Source organism: Phyllobates terribilis, unplaced genomic scaffold (assembly GCF_046119375.1).
Source record: "Phyllobates terribilis strain yellow unplaced genomic scaffold, ASM4611937v1 Scaffold_7__3_contigs__length_470593459, whole genome shotgun sequence".
Lineage (NCBI taxonomy): Eukaryota > Metazoa > Chordata > Amphibia > Anura > Dendrobatidae > Phyllobates > Phyllobates terribilis.
The window spans coordinates 392,251,694-392,278,262 of record NW_027362767.1 but is presented as its reverse complement, the minus strand read 5'-3'; the positions used below and the strand labels follow the sequence as shown (position 1 = coordinate 392,278,262).

The following is a 26,569-nucleotide window of genomic DNA, read 5'->3' as shown; positions in this document are numbered from 1 at the left end:
GTGAGGACCACATGCAAGCGTCAATGGAAGTGATGTATGCATAGTAATTATGTCGACTACCGGAGCCATTTTTTTGGATACAGACTGAGCAAGATCATATGGTAGTAGTCTAATACTGTCGCCGGAAGTGACATATTGGGACCAAAATGGAGGAGGTGTCATCTGGGAGGGCAATGCTGGTATAACATATAGAAGGAACGAGGAGAGATATATATCTTTGCTGCGTAATTGAGAGGGAAGGACAGAAAAAAGGGAAAACGAGGAGAAAAAAAAGGGGGTTGAACACTAGATCAATGCCTTTAAATAAAGAGAATAGCAGAATAATAAGAGAAAGTCAAGATGAAGCACTTAGCGTTTAGAGAATTATAAGACTGCGCCTATTAAATACAGTATTTATAAATATTAAAAAATAAACATTTGCCAAAATGCTGATTTTTTTTTTTGTAATTTAGTGACGTGTGAATTAAGTAAAATGGTGGCTGCTGGTCACCATTTTTCTGAACTGTAAAGGGCCATAAAAAGGTTAAAAAAACCCTGATACTCACCTTACCGCTCATCTCTCTAGCCCCTCTGCTCCTTACTGTCGCCTGTCCAGTCCTTATTGCATCTTCTTATTACGGCTGTGAGTGCTTAAATCCCTAAGCTTCTCACTCTAGGTCAGGACTTCCAGCTATGATGAGTCCCGGGACATTTCTTGCAAGGTCACAACACACATCGTGGCTTCATGGCATCATAACAATATGAGCTTGGGCAGAACAATCTCTGGTCTCGTCAGAGCCAGAAGTCGCAGTCTAGCTTGAGGAAGCCCAGGGATTCAGCGCTCATGGCAGTAATAAGAAGATGCGACGAGGTTGAGCATGTGCATCTTCGCTTCATTTAAGATGAAGCCCCATTCTCTGGTGGTCCCAGAGACTGGACCCCCATGCGTCAGCACATTCTCTCCTATCCTATGTATAGAGGATAACTTGTTATAATAACCTTTTAAAGAACTGTTTGATATTCTACATTTTCTCCTGTGATAATCTCATGGTGAGCCAGCAAGGCATCTTGTGCACTCCGACAATATATCAGGACTCTCGCTTGACTTACAGCACAGGACATTAATTTATACAGCTTTTCTATGTACTCTATACACTGTATGAAATTCCAAAGGAAAAATATATGAGCACATATTCTACTGTATTTATTTGCACTATTTGGCATTTTAATTATAATTTTTTTTCCCACCCAATTCCAGGGAAAAGGATCTGTGCCGGTGAAGGCCTTGCTAAAATGGAGTTGTTTCTCTTCTTTACAACCATCTTACAGAAGTTCAAGCTAACCACCAAGATGCATTTAACTGAGGCTGACATCAGCCCTAAGATGACTGGGTTTAGCAATGTGCCGATACCTTATGAGCTCTCATTTATTTCTCGTTAGGTGACCATTCAAAATCAGGAGGCCACTGTACCATTTTAGTTAGTCCCCTATAAAGTATTAGATGAGACCAAAAAATCTCAGACCTGATTCCATAGATATCAAAGCCTTCTTGAAACAACTACCCAAATTTGCAATGTTAATTGACTTTCTAGTGGGATGGTCTTTTCGAACACGTTAACTCGGACTGAAATCTTTCATGGGATATTGATTTTACACAAAATAGTTTTTTTCAAGGAGGCTTAATTGTAAAGTGCTGTGGAAAATGTTGGTGCTATATAAATATGAAGATTATTATTATCATGTTTCCCAACTCCCCTCATGAATGGGAATACTCAGCTTGATTAGTGCACCTGTGTTCTCTCCGAGACAGAAGGGAGAAGCTTATCTTCAAGGAGCAGAAAGAGATGAACAGTCAACCACTGAAATTCCGCAAGCCAGGACCTTGTTTGAAGGTGTACATGCTTGAGGAAAGGACTGCAGTCCTGACTTTATATGAATGTATAAACCTCAGCACCGAAATGATGAAAAGTAGAAGTTCTTACTGCAATAAGCGATATTTATTTTGATCAGGCAAGTGTTACGTATGGTCCAACATTTCGACTGACACCAATCTTTATCAAAGACATCTCTAAGAAGAGCTGAAAAGGGCACGCTATCAAGCATTCCGTGATGGGGCATAGTGCCACATCAGCTGACCCTTTATTGCTATTAATTGTAGATGTCCTTGATAGAGACCGGTGTCGGTCGAAATGTTGGGCCATATATATCACTTGTTGTATCAAAATAAATATCACTTATTGCTGCAAGAACTTCTACTCTTCATCATTTCGGTACTGAGGTTTATATGCTCACACTTCTATCCACAGCATCATCTGACAGGGGAGAGTCAGGTGTACAACATACACATCAGACCATTGTCGGCAGGATCAGTCAACTTTAGTCTTTTGTGTATAAGGGCATTTGCTACTTTACTATATTCCGGAAGAACATGAGACCAGGCATGTTCAAATACCCAATTCTTGTTGCCGTAAACAGCGGACATCAGGGATTAACTGGGCTGCCCTCATTCAAGATAGATTTACTTGCTGATGGGTGGCATCGGTAGCAAATATCAAACTCTAGCCTCTTAGTCGCTTCACATTATTTGATTTAGCTATTGAAAAGGTGGTCCCAACCAATTGTGGACACAATGTCCTCCTCCTCTAAGTTTGATCTGTCTCTAGGTTCTATATCAATGTTTCCCAAACTCCAGACCTCACGGCCTCCCAACAGATCATGTTTTCAGGATTTCCTTAGTATTGCACAGTCGATGTAATTCCAACCCCTGGCAAAAATTATGGAATCACCGGGCTTGGAGGATGTTCATTCAGTTGTTTAATGGTGTTGAAAAAAAGCAGATCAACAGAAATGGCACAAAACTAAAGTCATTTCAAATGGCAACTTTAGGGCTTTAAGAAACACTAAAAGAAATCAAGATTAAAAATGTGGTACTCAGTAAGGGTAATTTTTTTCAGACCAAGCAGATGGAAAAAATTATGGAATCACTCAATTCTGAGGAAAAAAATATGGAATCACCCTGTAAATTTTCATTTCCAAAACTAACACCTGCATCAAATTAGATCTGCTCGTTAGTCTGCATCTCAAAAGCAGTGATCACACCTTGGAGAACTGTTGCACCAAGTAAACTGACATGAATCATGGCTCCAACAGGAGAGATGTCAATTGAAACAAAGGAGAGGATTATCAAACTCTTAAAACAAGGTAAATCATCACGCAATGTTGTAAAATATGTTGGTTGTTCACAGTCAGCTGTGTCTAAAATCTGTACCAAATACAAACAACATGGGAAGGTTGTTAAAGGCAAACATAATGGTAGACCAAGGAAGACATCAAAGCGTCAAGACTGGAAACTTAAACCAATATGTCTCCAAAACAAGAAATGCACAACAAAACAAATGAGGAACGAATGGGAGGAAACTGGAGTCAAAGTCTCTGACCGAACTGTAAGAAACCGCCTATAGGAAATGGGTTTTACATACAGAAAAGCTAAACATAAGCCATCATCACCCCCTAAACAGAAAAACACAAGTTTACAATGGGCTAAGGAAAAGCAATCGTGGACTGTGGATGACTGGATGAAAGTCATATTCACTGATGAATCGCGAATCTGCATTGGGCAAGGTGATGATGTTGGAACTTTTGTTTGGTGCCGTTCCAATGAGATTTATAAAGATGACTACATGAAGAGAACATGCAAATTTCCACAGTCATTGATGATATGGGGCTACATGTCAGGTAAAGGCACTGGGGAGATGTCTGTCATTACATCTTCAATAAATGCCCAAGTTTACATTGATATTTTGGACAGTTTTCTTATCCCATCAATTGAAAGGATGTTTGGGGATGATGACATAATTTTTCAAGATCCTAATGCATCCTGCCATAGAGCAAAAACTGTGAAAACATTACTTGAAAGAAGACACATAAGGTCAATGTCATGGCCTGCAAATAGTCTGGATCTCAATCCAATTGTAAATCTTTGGTGGAAGTTGAAGAAAATGGTCCATGTCAAGACTCCAACCTGCAAAACTGATCTGGCAACAGCAATCAGAGAAAGTTGGTGCCAGATTGATGAAGAGTACTGTTTGTCACTCATTAAGTCCATGCCTCAGAGACTGCAAGCTGTTATTAAAGCCAGAGGTGGTGCATCAAAGTACTAGTGAAGCATTGGAGTGTTCTTTTGTGTGTTTGTTTTTCATGATTCCATAATTTTTTCCTCAGAATTTAGTGATTCCATATTTTTTTCCCTCTGCTTGGTCTGAAAAAAATTACCCTTACTGAGTACCACATTTTTAATCTTGATTTCTTTTAGTGTTTCCTAAAGCCCTAAAGTTGCCATTTGAAATGACTTTAGTTTTGTGCCATGTCTTTGATCTGATTTTTTTCAACAACATTAAACAACTGAATGAACATCCTCCGAGCCCGGTGATTCCATAATTTTTGCCAGGGTTTGTATTATCAAGGCATCAAAAATTACCACATGATCTTTCACTGGTGCAATACTAACGAAATTTTAAAACATGATTTGTTGGTGACTGGTAATACTGGAGTTTGAGAAAAACTGCCCTATTCTATGCATTCTTGAGCCTCAATTTGAGCTGTATACCAAACAGATAGTAACGTATACTAATAATGCATAGATAGGATTTTAATCTTAAAGCCATAAAAATATTAAATATTGCTTTAAATAGGTTTCTTAATCACTTAACATAGAGTGAACAGAGCCAAGATCATTATTTGCATTGCTTGCAGGCTACAAAGGCTTTGTCTCTGGGATTAACTAATTTGTGTGAAAAGTTTTGCATCAAAGTGTATTTTTATATAAAAAAGTTCATGGTTTTGGTTAAGGATTTGACGACAACACCTTCTAAAATAAAAAAAACGAATCAGATTATATAAGGTTCATGGACACAACTTATGCCTATGTCAGTAAATGACCAAAACTAGAGACCAAAAATCTGTTTTATTATGAAGCTCTATATATTTCCAGAAAGCAGAAAACCTGGTGTTAGCAGTCACCCTGACACAGTCATATCTATCTTCATGTAACTTTTGTGACAATAATATTTTTCCTAACCAAATTGGATAAAAATATATACTTTGCACCCTAAAGAGCTATTATACTTGCAAAGACTATTTTTAAAAAAAATCAATGCTGTAGAAAAAAATCCAGTTTCACATTTTCTACACACAACCACCTTCATGCAACTTTGCTCTACAGAGTGATTACAACTTTTTGATAACCCTTATAAATGTAATATAAAATATGCTAAAAGTGTAATAAAATGGGATTTAAATGAAATGTGGACATTTTGTTCAAATACATAAAATACATAAAATGTGCTTAAAATTTCTGGATATGTTGAAAATATTCTACAGTATGAGATAGAAACCTCAATCAGACTAATGGTTGATTTGCCCTTAACTGAACTGACTAATAAAAAACGTTTCATAAATAGCAATAAAATAAAATTTACTCATATGGGTAAATGATTGTGTTTCATCGTCAACATATATACATGTACTGTCTTTTGGATATTTAATATTGTACAGAAATGACAGGTTTCAGGGGCTGAACTAGAATGGGTGCAGAAGCTGCAGTTGCACACGAGCCCTGGAGGCTAGGGTGGTCAAAAAATGTCTTGGAGAGATAAGAAACAAGAGGCGCTGCCTGGGAAACCCGTGGGCAACAGGTGAAGGCGTGTCGGAGGGTTGGCCGCTCACCTGATCAGGTTAAACGCGGCACAACTACGTGAAGAGTGATGTATAATCCAATCATGGCTGCTCCTCCGGCCGCTGTACTCGCACTAAATGGAGAGAGGACATAACAAGTAAAGGAAAGAGGAGTGCGATGGATCCCAGAGGATGCTGCTGACATAAGTTAATTCAGGTGATATATATAAAAAACATCCAATTTATTGGAAAACCTTTTGGAGTAGAGCCTACTCCTTCCTCAGGCACCTGATGCCTTATTAAATGGTTACAACATCTACATCGTACACCCAACCCTGAAAAAATCTCAAACCTGTGTGACTCGCCCCCTGGGCCTGGGGCACTCGGAACCGGGCTTCAGTGTAATGATGGGGGTAGTAGTGGCAACCCGGTCCGTGGCTCAGGGTGGTCAGACGAGTGGTAGTCTACTATGTGTTTTGCAATGTCCGACTACGCCACCCGTGGATTGCGGTCAGGGCTAACCGCCGCTGCAGTGTAGACCGCTGACGCTGGTGTTGTGGGTGCAGCAGGGAATAGTACGAGGGAGGAGAGTAGCCTCAGGGCAGCGAGGTGTAGGTGATGGGAGTCATGGTGCAGGGAGTCCCAGTACCGTTAGTGCTGGCGAAGTAAGAAGCACAAAGACAACGTGTTGCAGTCCAGGATCTTTTACTCACAGTTCGTATACTCCAAGCCACTTCTGTACAGGTAGTGACTGCCCAAGCCGTGCTGCGTCCACCAGGTGAGGGGCTCGGTCAACCCCCAGGCAATTCAGGAGAATGGCACAGGACTCCCTTCTATCCTTACTCTGGCTCGTGCCCCACCAGTGACCAAGCTTTTGTCCAGCTGCCACCGATCTATGCGGGTAAACGTGGGCCCCGTTTCCCGCTATCCTATATGGTGCCTTCCTAGCAAGGTTTAGCAGGGGGTCGCACCAAGTGATGATCACGACCTCCGGTTCTTGGCTGAGGATTATTTGCCTCCACCAATTTGGGATCTGGTACCCTTTTCTTGCCTGACCCGTCACCCGATTTCACATTGGTCCTTAGGGTCCCCTCTGCCTTCTTGTTTCTGAGCCCTTCCGTTTCTCTGTCACTCCTTCTCCTTTCCTGTTCCTTCTTCTCCTCCTTTCCTCGGCCTCTTCTCCAGGCCTACTTCTCCTTCTCCTCCCAGGCTCCGGCCTTCACCCTAGGCCTGCCTTTGAGCAGAGCTCCTGCAGAGCCTCCACTCCCTGTCTTCTCCTCACAGACTGCACTGACTGACTGACCCCTGTCCTAAGATGGTGCCCACCTTTTATACCTCCCCTCAGTATGAGCTCAGGTGACCAGCACCCAATGAGCTCCTTCCTATGCTACAGAAACCGTCCCTTGCTCCTACATCACTGGGTTTTCCTGCCCCCTCCCCACTCCAGCCAGGGACATGGTCTGTTGTGCCTGCATTACTGAATAAATGGGAGCACCGTTGAGCTGTCCCCCGGAAATGGGGTGTGTGTGATGCATGCAGCTAACTGAGCCCTTGTCCATACTCCATCCTTACCCGGGAGTGGAATATCACACCTCTGGCAGAGGTGCAATACCCCTGTAGCAGCCGAACCCTCGGGGCGCTACATGTGCAATTGAAGCATAGACATACGCAGGCAAGTTTCTGAGGACAAAACAAAGTCCTATAAACAGCATAGGCCTGCTTAACTTCTGGATCATCAGCTCCCTTCGGTTAGAGTGAAGGTGTTTGTGCAGGTCTGTGCTTCAACTGTGCAGGCTCGAGATTTGTAGCACTGGATGGATGACTCAGGAGTGTTACACACACGCCGCTAGGTTCAGATAGGGCGAGAAGGGTTTCATGAATTCGTTGGAATCCTGGGGGAACTGTTACTCGGGGCGACGATAGGCTGCAGCTTCTCTCAGGCACACGATAGGTTCAGTTGCTGACCAGGCACATCTGACCAGAGTCTTATTCAACAGTTTAACAGTGGAATTTAATCTGAAGCACGGCCAGTGCAATTCAGGGATATTACAGCAACAATCTTCATTACAGTACAGTCTCATAAAGCAGGCACAGTAACGTCAGTCTCTTCAGTAGCATAATTCAGCACAGATTAGATCTCTTGGCAACACACTTCTATGCATAAACAGCAGGCTTTTCCTTCACAGGGACTCACTAGTACACAGCATTCTTTATCCTGCATGGAAATGGAGGGGGGGAGGGTTTGATGAGGGAGATGATCTTTGTGACACAATTCCTTCCAGTCCTTATCTTCCTGTCCGATGATAGACTTCCTGAACTAACAGTGTTGAGCTTCACCCTGGACTTGAATCCTGTTCTCTTTCCTGCACTTCTGTGAGATACAGATAACACACACCACTTCTCCCTTTGGCGGCAGCCAGAATAGTAAACAAGTTCCCCACAATTCCCCTGGGGCTCTGCTAACCACTCCCTGTCTCTTATGACTGTGTTAACCCCTCTAGTTGCTGGATGCTTCTGAAGCACAACACTTCCTGTCTCCTGTGACTGTGTTAACTTTTATAGTTGCTGGATACTTTTGAAGCAACAGCACTACTTCTTCATGTCACAGGAGACATCATTCACATCCATCAAACAAGGAAGGCCGGCTATATAGAGGAGAGAGGAGGCACCAACCACAGACCATTGACGCCCATCGGACCACTCCAATTACCATATGAGAGAATTATTTAACAATTTTTCTTTGAACTGTTGGATAGATGGGGGTTTATACACACGGTGCTGGATTGCTGTGTAACAGGACTGAAAGGTGTTACTTCAAGTTTATATAATGAAACCTGGTGACAAGTTCCCTTTAAGAAGCAGTACAAAAATGAATTACCCAATGTATGGAATATGGATGCCAATATCTATACTTATTAATCCAATTGTGTTGTAGGATAAATATAGCATCACTTTGTCATATCTACTTTAGGTTATGTTCAGATCTGTAGAATTCTCAGTACAGATTCATAAGCATAAGATGAAACTCAGGATTCCAAGAATCTGTAACAGAGCCATGCTCCGAGTCCTAATATTCGTCATTTATAATTCTGGTGTATTTTTGGTGGCAGTGGATTTTCACCTTAGATTTTGCATTGGTCTGAACTTACTCTAAGGTTTCATGTCCTTTGATAAATTAAATGGAGCATTGTTGTTTCGCACGCTAACGATCAGTATTGGTTTGAGCTATATCAAATTTATTTCTTGTATTGTTTTGGACAAAGCAGTAGATTAGGAGAACATGTCTCCCAAGTTATTCTGTTACCAGCTTAGGCAGTGTAAGGTATCCTACTGGGGATGGTTTACATTATGGCAGGAATGGACATTTTTACCTAGGGCTGAGAATTAGGCAAAATTGGAGAACTGTTCAGCAGTAAATACACTGTGTGCAGCATTATTAGGCAAGTTGTATTTTAGAGGATTATTTTTATTATTGATCAACAACTATGTTCTCAATCAACCCAAAAGACTCATAAATATCCAAGGTTAATATTTTTGGAAGTTGGAGTGTTTTTTTTTTTGATTTGGCTATCTTAGGAGGATATCTGTTTGTGCATGTAAATATTACTGTCCCGAATAATTAGGCAACTTGATAAAAACCAAATATAATCCCATCTCACTTGTTCACCAGGTAAACCAATATCAGTGCACAAAATTTAGAAATAAACATTTCTGACATGCAAAAACAAATAAATTAGTGATCAATATAGACACCTTTCTTTATGATGACACTAAACAGCCTTCCATCCATAGATTCTGTCAGTTGCTTGATCTGTTTTAGATCAACATTGCGTGCAGCAGCCACCACAGCCTCCCAGACACTGTTCCGAGAGGTGTACTGTTTTCCCTCCCTGTAGATCTCACATTTTATGATGGAACACAGGTTCTCTATGGGGTTCAGATAAGGCGACCAAGGGGGCCATGTCATTATTTTTTCTTCTTTTAGACCTTTACTGGCCAGCCACGCTGTGGAGTAGTTGGTTGAATGTGATGGAGCATTGTCTTGCATGAAAATCATGTTTTTCTTGAACGATACTGACTTTTTCCTGTACCACTGCTTGAAGAAGTTGTCTTCCTGCAACTGGCAGTAGGTCTGGGAGTTGAGCTTCACTCCATCCTCAACCTGAAAAGGTCCCACAAGTTCACAAGTTCATCTTTGATGATACCAGCCCATACCAGTACCCCACCTCCACCTTGCTGGTGTCTGAGTTGGAGTGGAGCTCTCTACCCTTTACAGATCCAGCCTCTGGCCCATCCATCTGGCCCATCAAGAGTCACTCTCATTTCATCAGTCCATAAAACCTTTGAAAAATCAGTCTTAAGATATTTCTTGGCCCATTCTTGACGTTTTATCTTATGTTTCTGGTTCAAAGGTGGTCGTTTTTCAGCCTTCCTTACCTTGGCCATGTCCCTGAGTATCGCACACCTTGTGCTTTTTGATACTCCAGTAACGTTGCAGCTCTAAAATATGGCAAAACTGGTGGCGAATGGCATCTTGGCAGCTTCACGCTTGATTTTCCTCAATTCATGGGCAGTTATTTTGCGCCTTTTTTGGCCAACACGCTTCTTGTGACCCTGTTGGCTATTTGCCATGAAACGCTTGATTGTTCGGTGATCACGCTTCAAAAGTTTGGAAATTTCAAGACTGCTGCATCCCTCTGCAAGACATCTCACAATTTTGGACTTTTCAGAGGCCGTCAAATCTCTGTTATGACCCATTTTGCCAAATTAAGGGAAGTTGCCTAATAATTAAGCACACCTCATATAGGGTGTTGATGTCATTAGTCAACACCCCTCCTCATTACAGAGATGCACATGACCAGATTTACTTAATTGGTAGTTGGCTCTCAAGCCTATGCAGCTTGGAGTAGGACAACATGTATAAAAAGTATCATGTGATCAAAATACTCATTTGCCTAATAATTCAGAACACAGTGTAAACTTACCGATGACAAAGGACATCAAGGAGAGCTACAATGTCCACATCCCTAAATTTTGTAGCTCCTGTCTCCTTTATTCTCATGGATATATCCTATCTATAATGGTGGCAGGCACAATACAGTAACTGCTATGGTGCCCATTAGCCTCTACATTTATGGAATATTTGCCGACTTTTCCTAGTGGTGTTTCAGGAGAATTAGAATTGTAACACAAAATCCTTGGCAATGAAAACTTTTAATTTCACTTTTTTTCACAATATTTCTCACAGAACAAAATTTCTCATAAGTCAGCGATAGAGACGTCTGGATAGTTTTAAGCCCCTCATACATATTACACTAATGTCAACTCAAACCCGCCAATATCAATGGGTTCGGACAACACTCTAATTTCTATGGGGCCCCCGAACAATTGATTGTAGGGGGAGTTAAAGATCCAGTATGTCTGATTTCAGACTTGCCAATCTTTTTATTCTCTCACAGATGAGATGTCATCAGAGGAGTCAGGCAGTAGCTCTCTCATAGAGGACATAAGGGTTCTCGTCCAAATGTGCAGTTTTGTGTATGGAAGAGACGGCCTAGATGAATTCCTGCCAATCGATGAGCCAACTTGTAGTTCATCAGATAGTCATATAAGTTGAGGGCATTAACTTCACACTGCTTTTCAAAACTTGTCACAGTCAATTTACAGCTCAACTTTTTGTATGCAAACAGGAGATTCCTCTACATATACCTAGCTCTGTTTGGCAAAGGCCTCTCTTTGCCGAATTCTGATATGCTCTGAATTAGTCCACTACACCCTAGGAGTGATCCAACATCAGTATACAATGTACTTTGTGTTAGAAGGGTACACCTCAGAGCCCAAAACAACATACAGTGGGTACGAAAAGTATTCAGACTCTTTACATTTTTCACTCTTTGTTTCATTGCAGATATTTGCTAAATTCTAAAAAGTATTTTATTTTTCTCATTAAAGTACGCTCTGCAACCCATCTTGATTGAAAAAAAAACAGAAATGTAAAAATTTTTGCAAATTTATTAAAAAAGAAAAACTGAAATATCACATGGTTATAAGTATTCAGACCCTTTGCTCAGACACTCATATATTATACTCCAGCTTTGTTTAATTAAACTGATAGGACTTGATTTGGAAAGGCGCACACCTGTCTATATAAGACCTCACAGCTCACAGTGCATGTCAGACCATATGAGAATCATGAGCTCAAAGGAACTGCCCAAGGAGATCAAAGACAGAATTGTGGCAAGGCACAGATCTGGCTAAGGTTACAAAAGAATTTCTGCTTTACTCAAGGTTCCTAAGAGCACAGTGGCCTCAATAATCCATAAATGGAATAAGTTTTGGGACCACCAGAAGTCTTTCTCGACCTGGTCGTCCAGCCAAACTGAGCTATCTTGGGTGAAGAGCCTTGGTGAGAGAGGTAAAGAAGAACCCCAAGATCACCATGGCTGAGCTCCAGAGATTCAGTAGGGAGATGGGAGAAAGTTCCTCAAAGTCAACTATCAGTGCAGACCTCCACCAGTCAGGCCTTTAGGGCAGAGTGAACCGATGGAAGCCTCTGCTCAGTGCAAGACATATGAAAGCCCGCATAGAGTTTGCTCAAAAACACATGAAGGACTCCCAGACTATGAGAAATAAGACTCTCTTGTCTAATAAGATGAAGATAGAACTTTTTGGAGATAATTCTAAGCGGTATGTGTGGAGAAAACCAGGCACTGCTCATCACCTGCCCAATACAATCCCAACAGTGAAACATAGTGGTGGTATCATTATGCTATGGGGGTGTTTTTCAGCTGCAGGGACAGGACAACTGGTTGCAATTGAAGGAAACATGAATGCGGCCAAGTACAGAAATATCCTGGATGAAAACCTCTTCTAGAGTGCTCTAGATCTCAGACGTGGCCGAAGGTACACCTTCCAACAAGACAATGACACTAAGCACACAGCTAAAATAGTAATGGAGTGGCTTCAGAACAATGCTGTGACCATTGTTGACTGGCCCAGCCAGAGCCCTGGCCTAAACCCAATTGAGCATCTCTAGAGAGACCTGAAAATGGCTGTCCACCAACGTTCACGATCCAACCTGATGGAACTGGAGAGGATCTGAAAGGAAGAAGGGCAGAGGATCCCCAAATCCAGGTGTGAAAAACTTGTTGCATCATTCCCAAGAAGACTCATGGCTGTACTAGCTCAAAAGGGTGCTTCTACTCAATTACTGAGCAAAGGGTCTGAATACTTATGACCATGTGATATTTCAAATTTTCTTTTTTAATAAATTTGCAAAAATGTCTACATTTCTGTTTTTTTCAGTCGGGCGGTGCAGAGTGTACTTTAATGAGAAAAAAAATGAACTTTTTAGAATTTACCAAATGGCTGCAATGAAACAAAGAGTGAAATATTTAAAGGGGTCTGAATACTTTCCGTACCCACTGTATTCAAGTATGTCCCTCCTTACCCTTAGAGATGGATCATGATATCACAAGATATGTTGGAATATGTTTATTCTACATGTATTAATATTTGGCTACTCAATGAATGTGATGTGCATTGCAGCTTGTTGAGGTTTTTGCAATTATGTTGCAATAATGTTTTGAGTTTGTATTGTAAGAAATTGGATTCTTTAATGAAAATTGTGGAAAAGCATGGAAGGATACATCTGTAAATTCCATAATGCTGAAAATAACGACAAGGATCTATGTTCATAAAGGAAAGATTTAAGTTTGAGCTTTACTCCCATGGATCTTTTCTAATTGACATGACAATGAGCTCTATATGGTTCATAATTTTGGAAACTGGGGACTTTTATGGAAATTTGCAAGCCTGAAGGCCGAGGCTCGTTGCACCATGTTAGATTGGCTGTAGGTAACTTTGCCATAAAATGCTTCATGCTGTGTATTGTTCTGTTGGCAAAAGACATGATTCAATTGTTTCACACATTATTAGGCAACTTATGCAATAATATTGGTATATTCGTACTGTAACGACACGTGTTACAAGATACTAAATTGGATTATATGTTAAATGCAAACTTTAGAGAAGATTCATGCTGGGTTGGGCAAATTTAATAAGGATTAGGATTAGTTGACAGCGAGTAATTATTGAAATCCTATATGGGCTGATTGTCCTGTTAAGAATATTCCATAAGCCAACAAACACCTCTTCACTATTGGTAAACACAATAAAAAACACAAAATGTTATATAAGAGGATTGAGACTACTGAGCCACCATTGGCTAACGCTCAGCGATCTTCTATATATATCAGGTAAAAGGAGTTATGTAGATAATCTGCAAACATCATGGATCTGACAGGATTGGGGACCCTTCTTTTGGCTCTGGTCATCTCCTGCCTATTCATTTACTCAACATGGGACAAACTTTACAGGAAACGTAATTTACCACCAGGTCCAACTCCATTTCCTGTGATTGGAAATTTACTGCAAATCAAGAAGGGGGAGATGGTAAAATCTCTGATGGAGGTACGTTTTTATCTTTAGGTTTTAGCATGGGATGTCCATAAATGAATATTTTTTGATAAGTCTGAAGCATAACAAAGGCTTATTAAAACAAAATACGCTTGATAGAAGGTAGAAGTTTGGGGAGGGGAGATTGTTGAACATTACATAAAAGGGTTTTCCTACAAACGAAAGTTCATTTTAATCAATAGATCTTGGAATAAAAATAACTTCCACCACTGGATGTGTTTAAATAAAATGTTCCTGTGCTGAGATAATCTTATAAATGGCTGTATCTGACCTTACAGGAACATGGTCTGATCATACCACATCTCCTGGGCGGGGGGGGGGGGGGAGTATACAGACATTACAGCACGGGATCACAGCTGATTCTTTTTGTGAGATAAAACATTTCACTGCCTATTTTTAAACAATGTTTTACTTCAAAGAAAGAATCAGCTGTGATCCTATGCTGTAATGTCTGTATACTCTTTTGCTTCCTCCTCTGCCCAGGAGCTGTGGTGTGATCAGACCCTGTTCCTGCACGGTCAGACACAGCCATTACACAGTACACAGCAGGGGCACATTTATAAGATTATCACAGCACAGGAACATTTTTATTTAAATGCATTCAATTGTGGAATTTCTTATCATTCCAAGATCTATTGATTAAAATTAACTTTTGCTTGTGGGAAAACCCCTTTAAATAGAAAAAAACAGTGCTTAAGCAAAGCGAGATATATATACCATTAGTACATATAGTCTGAGATCCAGAAAGACATCCCCTTATATTGGAAACTGTCTAGCTGTCTCAGCAGGTTTGCAGTGTTTCATGGTCTCATCTGTATCCTTAGGATTCAGATACAGTTGAGTACAATGGTGGAACAGGTAGCTATCAGCTCCCAGTTCCACTATCCAGCCTGTTCATACCCTCTACGTAATCTGTAGCTTAGTGCAGGAGGCATTAAAACATAAAAAGAAGGTACCGTCTGAGATGAGCCTCACACAAAATAGACCAGTGCAGATCTGCTCAGTTCATCATGTGGGGGCATCAAAATGTGTGGGATGTAGTCTGGGGTGCATCATAATGTGTGATCTGCACTATAGAAGTATTATTTGGTTTTGGAGAGGGTCACTGTGGGGATATCATACTATGTTGTGGGTACTGTGGGGTCATTATACTGTGAGAATGCTCTGTGGGGGCAACACACTTTGTTGGAGAATATACTGTAAGGGCATCATGCTGTGTGAGAGGGCATTGTAGGGTATTATAAATTGTGAGGGGCAATATCAGGGCATCACACTGTATGGGTGAGGACTGTGGAGGCATCTTACTGTGTGTGAGGGCACTGTGGGGACATTTGTAGACCGTGTACCGGAGTGGTCTCTCCCAGAATACAGCGGGCCGAGGCTAAAGAACATGACCAAGCAATTTGCTAATAAACTAATTTTTACTAATAACAAAACAGTGTTACCCCAGAAACATAAGAAAGAAATACATATAACTATCACACACACCTAGCCCAGATAAGCTAGGACCCCTGTGCTGCACAACCAATAGGCCCAGTATGTTCTACCACATACACTATAATTTGCCTGACCTGTGATTATGCCTAATACGGTAATCGGGAGTTACCCAGAGTAAAGGCATAATTGGATGAGTGCAAAAGGCAGCCCCTGCAGTGGTGCAGCGCAGAGATCCACAAACTTAACAATTCTCTAAAATTACAATTCAGTTATGCTTTCTTTACACAAGCTCACCCACTGAGGGAAGTATCTAGCTAATGTTCACACAGCCTTATTAGCAAACAATGTCTCTAACTGAGAATTTATGTTTGGCACCAAACTCTCTCTACAGACTGCGTGCATACGCCCACCGGGATCCCTGTAGTAGGGCCTGAGCTCAGGACTTACCTGCCATTCACTGATCACTAAAAAGCCTGTCTGATCATCCGAACGGCCGTTTAGCTGGGAGACCGTGGAGTGGATCCTGGGCTTTCCACCTGAAGCGCAGTTTTAGCCTGACAGGCTAGCAGAAGGCCATTCACGTCACAGCCGATGCTTTTGGGGGGAATCCAACTATGCATCCAACCGTAGTCATCCCCCAACGTGTTTCTTCTTCTCTGACAGGAATTACAGTAACAGTCAGTCTCTGACAGGAACCCTCTCACATCTGTCTATATTCACTGTCTCTTACAACTGCGCTCTAAGATGGCCGCCTTCAACCCTCGGAAATCCTTCAGCTTTCAACTGTCGCCAGGGGCGGTTCAAACTGTTTATTTCCCTGTGTGCCAACTGTCATACAGGTGACAGTAGTATGAATGTGCAAACCGCTGCCATCTAGTGGCTAAAGCACCGATAACATCTTTTATGTTTACACAGGTAATCATATCTACTAAAACAGCTTTAGATGGGAGTGGAGTGGGAATCTTCAACCACCCCTTCACATGCCACCCGACTAGAGGTTAGCATCCTCGACACACCTTCCCTGACGAAATCGTCCTGCTCATAGCGTTGTGGAAGTATGCCTGTGGTAAACCGCAGGACCGAAGTTGTTGACTTCTCCGGTGCACTTTCGCTGGGGGCAGCCACAGGTTGGACTGGGGCAGTCGTCGTTTCCTGTATATTGTCTCTGGGGGAAATCACAGGTTGTAAAATAGTCTCTCTGGGGGGCAATATTGCAACAGATGGGCCCTCAGTCTATGGGGGAGCAGGTATAGCCCAGCAATCATCTATGGGCGGGTCTGATCTCTCTGACTCAGGTTCAGGTGCCGCCTCAACAACCGCGGGTTCTTCAAACTTACATCGTCACAGCATATTGCAATGGAGATTTCTAGTCGGCCCCCCTGTCCCCACCGGTTTCACCTCATACACAGGGATATTGGGCTCCACACTCTTTTCACCACATACTGTACTACCTCTCATTAGTCATGTAACTTCCCAGACCGGTTTTTCACTCGGACAAGCATTCTTTCCCCTGGTGCAAACACTTCCTTCTGCACCTGTCTCTGGTCATGATGTGTCAGCTGTCTCAACCGTTCACCCACCACTCTATGCACCATTCTCAATCGCCGCTGGTGCTCCTGGGTCCAAGTGGTAGTGGTCCAAGGAGAATCAGCAATGGGATCAGTCAGGTGTAGGTCTTCAATTTCCCTACCTGCCCTTCTGAACATCAGCATGTGGGGCGAGTGCCCGGTCGTGCTGTGCACCCGATTATAGTAGGTCCACATCAGTTCAGGCAGGTACTAAGCCAGCACGCTTTTTAATCATTCTCCAGGGTTTGCAGTATTTGCAGGAGGGTGTGGTTGAAATGTTCACATGCACCATTGCCTTGTGGATGATAGGGCATCGTCCTAGACTGCTCAATATCATAAAGGTGATAAAGTTCTTTCATCAAGGCACCCTGGAAGCTCGCTCCTTGATTGGAATGAATGTGCCGTGAACACCCAAACACTTGAATGAAGTGACGACATACCGCCTCAACGGCTGATTCTGCGGTCTGGTCTCTGGTAGGTATCGCCACTGCATATTTAGTGAAATGATTAGTCATCACCAAACAATACGAGTGTCCTATGGAGTACCCTATTTGCACATAGTCTATCATGAGCATCTTGCGGAGCGGATGTCCGGAGGGTCTGAACAGGAGCTCGCTGTTCCAGACTCTTGCTTAACCCTCATGCTCGGCATTTTTGGCATGCTTCAATTACCATCTTTTCCAGATCTGGGCAGTAAATTATTCTCGGCAACTAGTAATGAGCGAGCATGCTAGCTACTGCTCGGTGCTCGCCCGAGCATCTCACTGCTCGAGATGCTCGGCGTTCGCCAGGTATTTTCGGGGTTGCTCGGCGGAAGCTCTGATCCCCGCCCTGCATGTTTGGCGCTCTTTAGAGCACCAGTCAACATGCAGGGATGGACTGCCACTCACTGTAATGCCGTAGCCATGTTGGTTGTGGAATTACAGTGAGTGGCTGGCCGCACAGCGTCATCAGGTCTATATCAGACCTGGCGCCGCTGTGCTCATCACAGTCACTCTGGAATCAGGCAGAGTAGGGAGAGGTGCTGCTGCATCAGGGAGAGATTTGCTTGTGTATTAGGTAGTGTAGGGAGAAAAAACGTACATTACACATATCCATATTAACAAACAGTCCTTTTGAGGACTAACTAATCCATCTGCAGAGATATCAGGCAGGCAGGCAGGGTATATAGCAGACTGCAGTGCATATAGCACAAGAGGCTCCATTCCAATTTTGCATTCTGCTGCTGTTAGATATTTCTATACAAAGGTCCAGGTCTCAGGGGCCAGGAATACTTTTGTGGACCTTAATCCTTATTATTTGCTTAAAAAGCAATCCAGAGAACACCGTTTTTCTGCGCCATTTGCTTGTTGGTACCGCAGAATACAGCCAGGTTCTTTCCATATTACAGCGCTAGAAATCCAGCTATTTAAAACCGTGTTTTCTCCATCAAATGGATCACATATACGTTGTCAGAAAATACTGCCATTTCTGGCCTCCATTAAAAATTTCCTTTAGTGTGTCAGTTAAGCAATTCACACCAGTTTGCTGTTCAAACTACTTACCTACAGGCCAGGTATTTAAAACTCTGTTTTCTCTGTCACACGGATCACATATAAGTTCACTTCAAACTCAGTCATTTGTAGTGAGTGTGGAAGACACTGTCCTCCATTTAAAATGGGCAAGGCACGTGGCAAGGGAAGGGGAACTGGACGTGATGGGGATGGTGCATGCAAAGGCCGAGGGCAAGGCCATGGGCAAGCTGAAATGTTCTCGCCTGACCTTCCTCTCCCAATTCCTAGGGGACTGCAGCACACCACTATAGAACCCAGAGCAGTGTCAAAAGGTTGTTGGTTGGATAGCGGATAATGCTTCCAGTCACTTAGCCACCACCACCACCACCCTGTCTTCCACATGGTCGAGTCTCAGTAGCCCTGAATCTGGACTGCATATTCCTCACCCTGATCCTCCTTCCTCCCACCATGCTGAGTGCCCTGAGACAACTGATCCCACACTTGGACACTTTGAAGAGCTGTTCAGTTTTCCATTTATAGATTCGGGCCTCTCGCCCGGTCCACTAGAAGCAGGGCAAGAGGATATCGCATGTAGCGATGCCCAAATATTTGAGCAGCCACAGTCACACGAAGGCGACGGTGGGAAAGTGTCACAAGAGGTGGACGATGATAAGACACAATTGCCAGAAAGTCAGGAGGAGGACCTGGGTGTGGAAGTGGAAGACGAGGTGGTGGATGCTATAGCAACTGACCCAACCTGGCAGGAGGACATGCAGAGCGAGGACAGCAGCACACAGGGGGAGGGAGGCAGAGCACCCCAACAGGCAGGAAGAAGCAGTGTGGTGGCTGCAGACAGAAGGCAGGCAACTGTTCCCCGTAACACCAACACAAAGGAAGTTGCCAGTACAACCGTTAGTCTTTAAAAAACAACCAGACTCGGGAAGGCCTATGCCGATAACTCCAAAAAGGCAATTTGCATCACCTGCCAGGCCAGCATCAGCAACGGTGGCAAAAGGACCAGCCTGACCACGACCAGCATGATCAGGCACATGGCAGCAAAGCACCCGACTTTGTGGGCCAAACCCCAAGGTCCAGGAACAGTGTCTGCAGGTGGCACCATTGCTTCTTCCGCTGTTGTGCATGCAAGCCAATCCCCTGTCCATTGTGCATGCGACGATGCCTCCTGCCCTGCACTTGTCGTTGCGCACTCTCAAGTAGCAGCATCAGGAAGCGCGTCCATGTCCTTGTCCCAGTGCAGCGTTCAGTTGTCCATATCCCAGTCCTTGGAACGCAAGCGCAAATATGCAGCCAACGCCCCACAAGCCACACTACTAAATTCTCACATTTCACGAAAACTTTCACTCGAAATGTTGCCTTTTAGGCTTGTGGAGATGGAAGCATTCAGCAAGCTGATGGCGGCGGCCGTTTCTCGGTACTCGGTCTCCAGCCGCCACTATTTCTCCCGGTGTGCCATCCTCGCATTACACAAGCACATGTCCCAAAACATTAGCTGTGCCCTCAGCAGCACATTTGCTGGGAAAGTCCACCTAACCATGGACACATGGACAAGTGCTTGTGGGCAGGGACGATACATCTCGCTGACGGCACACTGGGTTATCATAGTGGAAGCGAGGACCCAGTCAGACCTTGGGACAGAACACATCCTCCCGATGCCAAGGATTGGGCCCTAGGTCAATCAGGGTTGCCCCCATGGTCTACAGCTCCTGCACCTCTTCCTCCTCAGCCTCCTCCTCCTCTTCAGCCTCTATCTCCGAAATGACCACATCAGTCACAAGCTGGAAGCACTGCAGCACTGCCTCGGCCAAGCGGCAAAAGGCTGTGCTGAAGCTAATATGCTTAGGTAACAAACCACACAATGCTGAAGAGTTGTGGACAGCTCTGAAAGAGCAGGCAGATCTGTGGCTCACACCGCTGAACCTATAGCCAGGCATAGTCGTGTGTGACAATAGCTGGAACCTGGTGGCGGCTCTGAGGCAAGGCGAGCTCACACACGTTCCATGCCTGGCCCATGTGCCTAACCTCGTGGTTCAGCGGTTTCTCAAATCCTACTCTGAGCTGCTGGATCTGCTTGTTAAAGTACGCCGCCTATGTGCCCATTTTAGAAAGTCAGCTACAGCTTCCGCCGCCCTTGCGTGTTTCAGCAGTGTTTGCAGCTTCCGGCTCACAGACTGGTGTGTGATGTCCCCATGTGTTGGCACTCTACACTGCAGATGTTGGGAAGGATTTGTTAGAAGAAGAGGGCAGTTGTTGAGTACCAGCATCAACAAGGCAGTCTGGCACGCATGGCTGAGTTTATGTTACGCTGCCTTTTCCATGACCCTCATGTTCTCAAAATTTTGTGTGACAGTCATTACTGGTTGGTAACAGTTCTAGACCCACACTACAAGGAGAACGTTATATCTCTTATTCCTGAGGCGGACAGGTCTACAAAAATGGGGCTGTACCAGAAGGCCCTTGTTGCGGAACTCTTAAAAAAATTCCCATCTGAAAACGCTTGTGGCAGAGGGCACACTTTGTTGGACAGCCAAGGAGTACAGGCGAAAGAGACACAACTTCAATCCAGCAGAGGCAAGGGAACACTGTCAAAGTTCTGGGAGAGCTATCTCCGACCCTCCCATCGCACAGGCCCTGAGGCGCGGGGTACTCTCACAAGGACTGCAAAGTTTTGGAAGATGCTGAGGGAGTACCTTGCTGACCACACCAACATCCTCCGTGATTCCTCTGTGCCTTATAATTATTGGGTATCCATGCTGGATACGTGGAATGAACTGGCTCTCTATGCCTTGGATGTCCTTGCCTGCCCTGCCACCAGCATTTTATCAGAGCGGGTTTTTAATGCCGCTGGTGGAATTATAACTGATATGCGCATCTGCCTGTCAACTGAAAATGCTGACAGGCTGACTCTTATAAAATATAAACAAGGGCTGGATTGGGCAAGACTTCTCAACACAACCGAATGATAGCAGCGTAACATAAATTCAAATCCAGTGTCTTTTCTTGGGAGGTGTATTCCCATGTACCTTTTCACACCCACATATGGGTGGGTATACGCTTCCTGATTTTGGCTATTTGCTCTTGTCCTCCTCCTTCTCTTCATCCTCCACCACCATATCACCAGGGTGACCGTGGTTCGTGATGCAACACCCACATAATTTTTTTAAAGGGTGTTTTTAATGCCCGTAAAAAAAATTTTTATACAGTATGTTCATGTATACCCCCCAGGGGTAAATGTTTGTCAGCCCATACACTCTGTGCATGAGCATTACAAGTATAGGAGACCCGCTACTTTCTAATGGGAACATTTTTTATGAGGCCCTCCTCCACATCTCTTCCAAGGGGCATTGAAGTGCCTCCAAATTTTTGGCAGCCCTTGCATTCACTGCATAGGCCAACACTATGGGAGACTCTCTCCTTTCTAATGGGAATTTTTCATTACTGTGGCCCTGCTTTATGTCTCTTTAAATTGTTAGTGGGGTTTTTCCTAAATTTGGTCAGCCTTTGGACTCATTGCATACCCTATAACTGTATAGCAGACTCTCTCCTTTCTAATGGGAACATACAGTGGTGGCCAAAAGTATTGGCACCCCTGCAATTCTGTCAGATAATACTCAGTTCCTTCCTGAAAATTATTGCAATCACAAATTCTTTGGTATTATTATCTTCATTTAATTTGTCTTGAATGAAAAAACACAAAAAGAATTGTCCTAAAGCCAAATTGGATATAATTCCACACCAAACCTAAAAAAGGGGGTGGACCAAAGTATTGGCACTGTTTGCAAAATCATGTGATGCTTCTCTAATTCGCGCAATTAACAGCACCTGTAACATACCTGTGGCACCTAACAGGTGTTGGCAATAACTAAATCACACTTGCAGCCAGTTAACATGGATTAAAATTGACTCAACCTCTGTCCTGTGTCCTTGTGTGTACCACATTGAGCATGGAGAAAAGAAAAAAGACCAAAGAACTGTCTGAGGACCTGAGAAACCAAATTGTGAGGAAGCATGAGCAATCTCAAGGCTACAAGTCCATCTCCAAAGACCTGAATGCTCCTGTGTCTTCCGTGCGCAGTGTCATCAAGAAGTTTAAAGCCCATGGCACTGTGGCTAGCCTCCCTAGATGTGGACGGAAAAGAAAAATTGACGACAGATTTCAACGCAAGATTGTACGGAGGGTGGATAAAGAACCTCGACTAACATCCAAACAAGTTCAAGCTGCCCTGCAGTCCGAGGGCACAACAGTGTCAACCCGTACTATCCGTCGGCGTCTGAATGAAAAAGGACTGTATGGTAGGATACCCAGGAAGACCCCACTTCTTACCCCGAGACATAAAAAAGCCAGGCTGGAATTTGCCAATACTTACCTGAGAAAGCCTAAAATGTTTTGGAAGAATGTTCTCTGGTCAGATGAGACAAAAGTAGAGCTTTTGGGAAAAAGCATCAACATAGAGTGTACAGGAAAAAAAAAGAGGCATTCAAAGAAAAGAACACTGTCCCTACAGTCAAACATGGCGGAGGTTCCCTGATGTTTTGGGGTTGCTTTGCTACCTCTGGCACTGGACTGCTTGACCGTGTGCATGGCATTATGAAGTCTGAAAACTACCAACAAATTTTGCAGCATAATGTAGGGCCCAGTGTGAGAAAGCTGGGTCTCCCTCAGAGGTCATGGGTCTTCCAGCAGGGCAATGACCCAAAACACACTTCCAAAAGCACTATAAAATGGTTTGAGAGAAAGCACTGGAGACTTCTAAGGTGGCCAGCAATGAGTCCAGACCTGAATCCCATAGAACACCTGAGGAGATATCTCAAAATGGCAGTTTGGAGAAGGCACCCTTCAAATATCAGGGACCTTGAGCAGTTTGCCAAAGAAGAATGGTCTACAATTCCAGCAGAGCATTGTAAGAAACTCATTGATGGTTACCGGAAGCGGTTGTTTGCAGTTATTTTGGCTAAAGGTTGTGCAACTAAGTATTAGGCTGAGGGTGCCAATACTTTTGTCTGGCCCATTTTTGGAGTTTTGTGTGAAATGATCAATGATTTGATTTTGCTTCATTCTCTTTTGTGTTTTTTCCTTGCAAGCAAATTAAATGAAGATAATAATACAAAGAATTTGTGATTGCAATCATTTTCAGGAAGAAACTGAGTATTATCTGACAGAATTGCAGGGGTGCCAATACTTTTGGCCACCACTGTATAGTACTTTGTTACTGTGGCCCTGCTCTATGTGTCTTTAAATTCTTAGTGTTTTTTTTTCTAAAATTGGTCAGCTCACTGCATACCCTATAACTGTATAGCAGACTCTCTCCTTTCTAATGGGAACATGTCGTACGTGTTACTGTGGCCCTGCTCTGTGTTTATTTAAATTCTTGGTGGGTTTTTTTCCTAAAATTGGTCAGCCTTTGGACTCACTGCATACCCTATAGCAGTATAGCAGACTCTCTCCTTTCTTATGGGAATTTGTCATTACAGTGGCCCTGCTCTATGTGTCTTTAAATTCTTAGTGGGGCTTTTCCAAAAATTGTTCAGCCTTTGAACTCACTGCATACCCTATAACTGTATAGCAGACTCTGTCCTTTCTAGTGGGATTTTGTCATTACTGTGGCCCTGCACTATGTGTCTTTAAATTCTTAGTGGGGTTTTTCCCAAATTTTGGCAGCCCTTGCAGTAACAGCATGGGCATTACCACTATAGGAGACCCGCTCCTTTACAATGGGAACATTTTTTTTACAGAGACCCTCCTCTATGTCTCTTCAAAGTGGTATTGGGTTGCGTCCAAATTTTTGGCAGCCCTTGCAGTCACTGGATATGCAATACAGTATAGGAGACCCACTTGTTAATAATGGGAACAACAAAGCATAGCCAGCTGATGGCTCTCTAACAATAGCGAGGGCCGACTGCTGGCCTTTTAAGAATAGTAAGGGCCGTCTGATGGCCCTATAAAAATAGGCTTTATGACTTTCAGAGTCCCTCCATCATAAATGAAACAGGATGTGTCTGATGATGTGTCACACATCACATTTCCAGATAAGGTTCTAAAATGTTAAAATGACATTTCCCGGCGAATGCATTTGTCTTAAAAAATAACGTAAAAAAAACAAAACAATAGGATCTTTCTTTAGTATAAAAAACAGCATCACCAATTTAACCTCAATGTAATCACATTGTTCAGCTCATGCACCTCCTCCTCCATCTCCGAAATGACCACATCAGTCACAAGCTGACAGCAGTGCAGCACTGCCTTGGCCAAGCGGTAACAGGCTGTGCTGAAGATAACATGCTTAATGCTTAATTGACAAACCGCCCAGCGCTGCAGAGTTGTTGAAAGCTGTAACACATCAGCCTGATCTGTGGTTCTCACCGCTGAACATACAGCCAGGCATGGACGTGTGTAACAATGGGCGGAACCTGGTGATGGAGAAATGACACCCAGAGTAGATACGGATTCCATCTATGCCAGTCCTTTCACCAAGCTAAATACAACTCTCAGCAAAAAAAGCTGTGGACTGGCTCCGTATCATCCCTGGCCACATTCACCTGTCCACGTATTTGTGGGTAGGCGGTCCTTCCCAATAAGTGCATGGGTATGGGTAATGTTGTGGGACCCATGCTTGTGGAAGGCGGAGATGATACCGGGAAAAATAATGGCGGCTGGGGACCAAGTATGGATACCCGGCCGCCACCGGCATGAAGTTGTGAAAAGCTTCCGCTTCCACAAGCCTAAAAGGCCTCATTTCAAGTGAAAGCAGCTTTAGAGAACTTCCTGGGAGAAGTGACATCTGGGTAGATATAGTTTCCCAAGTCCTTTCACCAAGCTAAATAATATGGCTGTGGTGAAATACAACTCAGCAAAAAAATCTGTGGACGGGCTCCGTACTGTCCCTGGCCACATTCACCTGTCCACGTGTTTGTGGTTAGGCGGTCCTTCCCAGTAAGTGCACTGGGGAGGGCACGGGTGATGTTGTTGGACCCGTGCTTGTGGAAGGTGGAGACGACACCAGGAGAAACAGTGGTGGCTGGGGACCGGGTATGGACACCCAGCCGCCGCCGGCATGAGGTTGTGAAAAGCTTCCGCCTCCATGTGCCTAAAATGCCATATTTCAAGTGCAAGCAGCTGCACAGAAATCTGGCAGTTTAGTGTTGTGGCCTATGGGTGGGTGGGTGGCTGGCTGCATACTTGCGCTTGCATTCCAAGTAACAGAAAACTAAGCAGATGGTGGCCTCTATCATCATCATGGCCTCAGCTCGGCACTGTAAACTCTCCTGAAGGAGAAGCCAGGGCCTACCGGAGGAGTCTACGGTTCTCTGGTGGGCCCGTCCAACCTTGCCGAAATGCAGCCCTGGTAAAGAAAAGTGTGGGGGAAGGTTTCTGGACACTCTATGGCTGCTTTTTTAATGTGGATCGGACATGCTTATGCATGTTATTTCTTAAACCGCATTGCAGATCAGGCCATTGTCCAATTCTGTATTCATGAAATTAAATGCGCAAAGAAAGATGTTTGTGTGTCAAAGCACCACCAACAAGTGCGAGTTGATGTTGGATGAGCTGCCATTGCTTCTGCAACAAGCTGCATTAGAGGACTTCCTGGGAGAATTGACACCGAGGGTAGATACGGTTTCCCTCTATGCCAGTCCTTACACCGAGCTAAATACAACTCTCAGCAAAAAAACATGTGGACTGGCTACGTAGCGTCCCTGGCCACATTCACATGTCCACGTGTTTGTGGTTAGGCGGTCCTTCCCAGTACGTGCACTGGGGAGGGCACGGGTAATGTTGTGGGACCCGTGCTTGTGGAAGGCGCAGACGATACCGGGAGAAATAGTGGCGGCTTGGGACCAAGTATGGACACCCAGCCGCTGCCGGCATGAGGTTATGAAAAGCTTCCGCCTCCATGAGCCTAAAGGGCCACATTTCAAGTGCTA

General features: G+C 43.8%; 2 protein-coding genes across 3 annotated transcripts in view; both read left to right on the top strand.

Annotated features, from left to right (window-relative positions):
* Positions 1–2,817, top strand: part of LOC141154964 (cytochrome P450 2G1-like) — a 105,551-nt gene extending 102,734 nt beyond the window's left edge. The window contains exon 9 of the mRNA XM_073641544.1: positions 1,238–2,817. Within this exon, the coding sequence (XP_073497645.1) occupies positions 1,238–1,419 (182 nt within the window). The 3' untranslated portion in view covers positions 1,420–2,817. The remainder of the gene's footprint in view (positions 1–1,237) is intronic.
* An 11,115-nt stretch (positions 2,818–13,932) lies between these two features.
* The window catches only part of LOC141153251 (cytochrome P450 2G1-like), a 69,250-nt gene continuing 56,613 nt past the window's right edge, over positions 13,933–26,569 (top strand). The window contains exon 1 of one of the 2 annotated variants that reach the window (XM_073637956.1): positions 13,933–14,124. In XM_073637956.1, the coding sequence (XP_073494057.1) occupies positions 13,945–14,124 (180 nt within the window). In that variant the 5' untranslated portion in view covers positions 13,933–13,944. Of the gene's footprint in view, positions 14,125–17,476; positions 17,610–26,569 lie in introns of those variants that run through there. The other variant, XM_073637957.1, reaches the window with a different exon arrangement.